Genomic DNA, 7319 nt, shown 5'->3' with positions numbered 1-7319 from the left:
ATTGGTCAAAAGTTTGTCAATTGTTTTATCAAGGCTATCCGCACTAAACTTATATTGTATATATCTTAAGATTTACAAGTGATATGACAAGCTTGTTTAAATTTAAAAAAAAAACAAAAAAAACAAAACTTCTGTATTTGCACAACAAAACTGTAAGAAGACACTATTTTTTATTTATTTATTTATTTTTTATTTCACTAGCTTCTGGAGAAGCCGTATGTTGAGTTTCTTCCTCTTGCTTCTTGTTCTCTGTCATTAATTACACCTGCTCTCTGCGTGGTGCGTTTAAATGTCACATGTGAGAACGGGTTCCGGTCATTTACAGTAGTAACAATCTCCTTACTTACAAAAAAAAACATACCTGAAAATTTAATGTAAGTATAAATAATGACATTTGGCGTTGCTTATCTTATCTTTTTTCCTCACTCCAGCAACCAATCCGTCCTCACATCCGTCGCGTCACGCAGCACCAAACGCCGCCTTCACGTCAATAAAGCTATATAGGTAGAAAACAGCCTTTACTCAGTTATCGACATCGACCGAAACCAAAAGGAAAGGAGATTATCTCGACCGGGGCTGCGACACCTGGCGCAAGCACTTATTCAGTTACTTAAAAAACTAGCATTGGACGCCTAAACTACGGGATATTTGACAGTGTTACGTCTAATTTGTGAACTCCGAATACGCATACGTAGTTTTAGCTTGCTAGCCAGCTAACTACGCTAGCTCGAGAAGAAAGGCCGTCGAGTTGACACAGCGTCAATACTTTAACAAAAAGAATCATCCTGGAATATCACAACTGTTCCTTACTACTCGGATCACAATATCTTGAAGTTAAAAACCTGAACACAAAAAGAGGATGGCATTGAAAAGGATCCACAAGGTAAGATGACATCGTATCTGTTAGCTAATTGTGTTAGCTCGCCGGGCTAGCCTCCCACAATGCAGCTGTATTTAGCGAAGCGTGTTCGAGGAAGTGACAACTTTACGCTTCTTCGTGTGTAATACTTTAGTATTTTGCGAGCTGAGTAAAATATCTACATTTTTTACAGTTTGTGGTGATTTATACGAGTAAATTTTAAGTTGGGGAGCACCATACAGCTAGCTTGCTATTGTTAGCAGTTTCAGGTTCAGTCTGTTCAGATCGACGTCGAAAAGAGGCCGCATGGGTTGCCCAACACTTCATATCTTCACATAAAGACACATCACATCTGAAAGCTCATTAGATTCAAGATTTTATTTACCACGTTGTGATTTTTTGGTACTCTATAGTTATGATAGTTTGAACTATTGCGATACTTGGTGTTAACCAGAATCCATGAGTCATATCTTGTGCTGAATCTGTGTGTAATAGTCAGACGTGTTTATGATCCATTTCTTTGGCATGTACTTTTTTTCCCTTCTCCCTTCCTAGTCTACACGCATTATGTTGTATGTATTCTGACAGTAAATGAAGGAAACTACCAGTGGAGACAGTGTTGACACCGTGGCTTAATTTCTTCACTGTTTTCTGGAATATTCTCTGAAGGAAATCCCTCAACTTGCTTTTGAAATGTTTTCTGAAGACAAGGGTGGGGCAATAACCCCACCTTACTCTAAAATAGCCGTACCACTAAAAATAACAAGACCATAGTATAGTATATGCATAGGTCTCATCTTGCTGTTTACTGTGAGGGTGATTAAAAGGTGGCCTCCGGCCCAGAACCAGTGCAAGGTTGCACTTGGAGGTAACAATATCAGCAGGATGATGTTAAAAGACACACAAACACCTTCTAAATATCCATTTTTGCATTCATGCCCCAGTGGTTTGCTGTCCTGTTAGGTCCTTTACACTTGTTATTGCCTGAAGATGACTGTGGTTAGACTTGTTTTTGTATTGAAATGTTTATTTATTTTTTGTATTGACAGGAGCTGAATGATCTGGCTCGTGACCCTCCGGCACAGTGCTCAGCTGGCCCAGTGGGTGATGACAGTAAGTGTGTGTTATTTCTTTGTTGTTTTGGCCACAATACACTGAAACCTAGCTGTTTCTCACAGATCAAGGTGACATCTTATGTTTCTTGTTTTGTATGTACAGGTAGCAGTCCAAATACTGAGTAGTACACCATAAATTTGATCTAAGGATAACCTTATAACTTGTACATTTTGGCAAACAGATCATTTCCAAGCCTAAAAAACATATTTTCTATGAACTGAAACTAACAAAACCATATTTTGCAGCTCAGAAAAAAACATTGTTATCCAAGCTTGTAAGAGCTTGTAAAATGCATAGAGGAAATGGCATTCCCAGGAAGCTGCACAGACAGTTTAGAGGCTTAGTTCCCGTCAGATCACATACCTGTGACCTTTCACCATTTTCTAACATTTGCTTTCTGTTCTCGGCAGTGTTTCACTGGCAAGCAACAATCATGGGACCTGTAAGTGCTTTATGACATAACCATTGCTCTCTTTCCTCCATAAAGTAGGATTATAAATGTCGATGCTGTTGCTACTGCTTGTCAAATAATTCATGATAAATGTGAAAATTTGCTATAATAAAGCTGAGGACAGGCATTGCTTGTGATTCCTACCTGTAATACTATAATGCTCTTGTTTTCAGAGTGACAGTCCATATCAGGGAGGTGTTTTCTTCTTGACAATTCATTTTCCAACAGACTACCCCTTCAAACCACCCAAGGTATACCACTGTGTGCTTTTGTATTTTCTTATACAATACAACTTTATGTATAACGCACTTTAAAAACAATGTTGACCATTGTGGGGGGGGTTTAAAAAAAAAACAATCAAAATATAAAGAAAAATAATTAAAACAATTGAAATTCTTTCATAAATGTGAATAATTAACAGTATTTCTGTCATTTCACACTTTGCCTACTCACAACAAAATCTTTTCTAATTTACAAAAACTTTATTTCCCTTTTGACACAGTGAGCTTGTTTTGTTTGTAAACATCCATGAAACCTGTCATTCCACAAGCTGGTACGCTGTGTTGTGACGAGGAATGTAAATTGTGCTACGCCTATGTTGTGTGCCTTATTCGATACTTGCTCAGGTTCTTTTTTTTTCTCTTTCAGGTTGCATTTACAACAAGAATTTACCACCCAAATATTAACAGTAATGGCAGTATCTGTCTGGATATTCTCAGATCACAGTGGTCTCCAGCACTCACTATTTCTAAAGGTATCTATATATTCCTGGAAAAAAGCCATTTAACAACAACCGTGTGACTGAATAGTACTTTATGTACTTTCAAATAATCCATTTTTCCCCATTATGTTGTCAATGTGTTTAATATAAACTGTTTGTAAATGTTTTTAATAGGTTTATCTTTTTATCATTCTGTTTTAGTTCTTCTCTCCATTTGCTCACTCCTATGTGACCCGAACCCCGATGACCCACTAGTGCCAGAGATCGCACGAATCTACAAAACAGATAGTCAGAAGTAAGTAGATGTCATGTGATTTTGTGGTTATTTTAGACATTTGAATAACCAATTTTTTTTCACCCAAAAGGAACCAATACCCCATATGAATTTAAATTAAAGAAAAAAAAATCCTGGTAGTTTTTACATAGACTGCAGTTGCTTGTGATATTTCTGAGGTCAGCTGTGTAATCTAGTTTCACTTTGTTAGGTATAATAAACTAGCTCAGGAGTGGACAGCAAAGTATGCCATGCTTTAGGGTAAGGCGAAGAGCCAGCGCTGCATCTTGGCAAGTGTTACTGGATTGTTTGTATTGCTAAAATCTGGCCTCTGTGGCATAACCAGATGCTTGGGCCAAAATATCTGACTGTAACACTAATCTGTCTGTACTTGCAGAGTAACCTATGGATCATTTTTGGCTTGGGTCTTTGGTTTAACTTTATATTGTGCATCTTGATTCCCTGCAGATGGTCTTTTTTTGTGTGTGTGTGTGTGTGTGTGTGTGTGTGTGTGTGTGTGTGTGTGTGTGTGTGTGTGTGTGTGTGTGTGTGTGTGTGTGTGTGTGTGTGTAATATTTCTTTTTAAACGTCATCAATATAGGCCAAAGAAAGGGGGGAAAAAAAATACAGAAATTTCAGGATTTCTGTTTGTTAACCTTGCTTTCAAATTTTCCTGCAGTTGATGCACACATTTCTCTGGGTTTTCCATTGTCCAAAATTAAATGTCTCACATCAACGCATGCCAATATATAAAGCTCAAAAGAAGTATTCCTTTGTGTAGGATTTGAGATATTGACTTGCAGGGACTTGATGTAGGCGATCATTAGTTAATGAGAGGTTGCCTTTATTTCCTCGAGTAGATGCATGTTGACGTTGTCAGCAAGCAGCACAGTGAGGTGGGTTTCCTGCTGTCTGAGCAGATTGTGTTCAACACACTGAAGAATGACTATGAAGCTGCTGCATGGCAGTACAATATGTGGGAATAAAAGCTATAAATTCATCATTTTTGAGTCAGGTTAAATAATGGGGCATTCCAGTCTTTTTGTTTTGCTGTTTTTAGTACATATAAATAGTTTTTTTTTTGTGTGTGTGTGTGTGTGTGTGTGTGTGTGTCTGTGTGTGTGTGTTTATATGTATATTTTTCTTTTCTGTAGACAAAAAAAAACAAAACGTTTTGTACCCTTTACTTGGGTGCAGACACAACTATAGAACGCTTGCATGTATCCATGTGGAATAATGTATATACATACACACTCTGGAATGCACTTTTGCACTTTTTTGAAGTGTATATAAAATCAACAATGTTTAAAAAAAAGAAGTCTGTTAAGGAAAGGAAAAGGGTTTCCTGAAACACCAAGTAGGACATGAAGTCCTTGCTTTCAAAGTGTGGTGGTGTTATGATTCATGTAATGTGGGTTAGTCTGGGTATTGCTTGTGTTAACAGTGGACCAGTTTGGTCAGAAGCACCGTGTTAAACAATTAACTGCATGTAAACAGACACTGACTTCAACATGAACATTTCCCCTCAGACAGGTGTGGGTTTATTTTATTTTATTCAGATAAATCTTGCCTGACATTTTTTGTGGAGGTGTTTTATAATAAAAAAATGCTTATACTGTTTTTAGGATTGTTCTGATAATCCAAGATGTGAGGGTGCATGTGCTTGACAGATTTTGAATAAAAGATGTTTTTATGTCTATTCAGGATAATGGAGAATTAACTAAGGCAGCATTGATGGAAAAATTTGCTCACTTGAAACTTTTTGTCTCCGCAGATACATCAAAATGGCAAAAGAATGGACACAAAAGTACGCGATGTGATGGCATCATTTGGAAAGCTGGTGAAAAATGTTGCTGGTTTAAACATAAAATACAGGATTCTGTTTTCATTTTTCACTTTGTTTTTGGTTAATCAGAGCATTTTACCCTTTTTTCTTTTGTTTTTTTCCCACCTGCGTGCTCATAAGAAGATAGTGTTTTCTCTAGGTCACAAGCCAGTTTCTGTAAGATTTTGACTTTTTTGCATAGAGTGGGGGAAGGGTCAGAAAATGGTTCCAACACTTGGCTTAAGTATGATTCAATAATTTATTTTCCCCAAATTTGGTAATCTTTGTAAATCACTTTACACACACATACACCCTGAAGCAGTTTGTTTCCTGTTGCTGAACAGGGAAGTCATCATCGTGATGATACAGTCAACAACTTACTGGGGTGTCTGAGAGCACTTGTCTGCATTTTTTAAAAAATTTTTTCCTCATACCCTGAATTTTAAAGTTTCAAATTTGGCATTATTTTGTTTTTTATTTGGTATCAGAATTGGAAAATAAAATTTAAACTGCGAAGAAACTGGTTTGTGGCTTCTGTCTGTCTCCTGGACTGGTGTTTCATCAGTATATTCTTCTGATCAATAGTATAGGAATCTGTTATCTGAGGAAAGAAGTGTATCTTATTCCACTATCTAAGTGTGTGTACAGAGAGGCACATCGGTATATATCAATGTTAAGGATACAAAATATAAAAAAATTCAATGTTGTATTTTATGCATGTTAATAAAGTTAGGCTATATCTGATGTTTCTGCAAATGAAGTGGATTGTAAGATCGAAGAGTTGGAAAATTTGGGTCCCCTCAAAGGTTTTCCATTTCTTTTTGTTATTTAGAAGCCAGTAGACGAGCAGTTAGATTTTTATGCCCACTCAAACACTGTCTTCTTGTAGCCCTGAAATATTGATGCAAAGCTAATGGTTGATAATCAACTTGTGGCTCTCTTTTCTTTTTAGTTTCCCTTCAATAAAGTTACTTAAACCATATTAAAAATCTGTGTCTTTCATGAATGCACTGAATAAAATTGCATCTTGTCATGTAAAAGGTCAAGCTCTTATGAAATTTGTTTTCAGTGTTTATATTTAGGTTTATAAATAAGCCTGCTTGAGGTAATGCAGGCCATGTGAGCTTGACATATACACTATTCACAAAAAGTTAGGGATATTCAGCTTTTGGGTGAAATTTCACAACAAGCCTAAAATGCATTCAAACCTGTACAGGTGAACTTAATGTGATCTTCTCTAAGCTTTTAAATGCACATGTCCAACTGTTAAATGTTTCAATAAATTTTGCACAAGTTGCTGTTCTCTAACAAGGAGCTTAACGGCAAAAATCACGGCAGGTGTGTGATCCTTGAATTGACCAATAAATGTCCTGGTTCAATTAGAGCTGGTGTTTAAACAGTTGTCCTCATCATGCTGTTCACATTTTGACATCCTGAGACCAAGACGACACCTAACAATGGAACAACAGTCCCTTGCCATTGCCATGCTTCAAACAGGACGTTCTCAGACAGAAGTGGCCACTGAGCTTGGAGTGTCACAGAGTGTCATCAGCAGGTTGCAACAGAGATATGGAGAGACTGGAAGAGTCACAGAAAGGCCTAGAAGTGGACGTCCTTTGGCCACATCCCGTGCTGATGACCGTTACATTGTGAACACTGCCCTGAGAAACCGGATGATGAATGCCACTCAACTCCAGGCACGTTTAAGAGAGGTGAGAGGCACCCAAGTGTCACGTTAGACCATTCCAAACCGTTTCCATCAGCGTGGTCTGCGTGCTAGACGACCTGCATGGGTACCTGACCACACCACCAGGCACAGGCATCATCGTCTTGCATGGGCCAGGGAGCATTTACGCTGGACGAGGAACCAGTGGGCCTCAGTGCTGTTCTCTGATGAAAGTCGATTCACACTGAGCAGAAATGATGGCCGGCAACCATGTTGGAGACGTCAGGGAGAGCGCTATGCATCAGCCACTGTTGTCACCAGGCCAGCTTTTGGTGGTGGCGGTGTTACAGTGTGGGCAGGGGTGTCCACTTGGTACAGAACTGCCCTACACTTTGTGAATGGTACAG

General features: G+C 38.2%; 1 protein-coding gene across 2 annotated transcripts; it reads left to right on the top strand.

Moving 5' to 3' along the window:
• Positions 1-442: 442 nt before the first annotated feature.
• LOC306772788 (ubiquitin-conjugating enzyme E2 D2-like) lies at positions 443-6235 on the top strand. 2 transcript variants are annotated; one of them, XM_079262410.1, is made up of 8 exons: positions 451-883; positions 1909-1972; positions 2386-2417; positions 2600-2677; positions 3075-3180; positions 3349-3442; positions 3633-3682; positions 5196-6235. In XM_079262410.1, the coding sequence occupies exons 1-7, from the start codon at positions 860-862 to the stop codon at positions 3679-3681; spliced, it is 447 nt and encodes a 148-aa protein (XP_079118536.1). In that variant the 5' UTR covers positions 451-859; the 3' UTR covers position 3682; positions 5196-6235. The 2 variants fall into 2 exon arrangements, with proteins under 2 accessions (XP_079118537.1, XP_079118536.1); XM_079262411.1 differs by lacking the exon at positions 3633-3682 and having other exon boundaries at positions 443-883.
• Positions 6236-7319: the final 1084 nt, after the last annotated feature.

Source organism: Telmatherina bonti (genome assembly GCF_933228915.1).
Source record: "Telmatherina bonti genome assembly, chromosome: 22".
NCBI lineage: Eukaryota > Metazoa > Chordata > Actinopteri > Atheriniformes > Telmatherinidae > Telmatherina > Telmatherina bonti.
The sequence above is the reverse complement of the archived record's forward strand: the minus strand, read 5'-3'. Positions and strand labels throughout refer to the sequence as shown.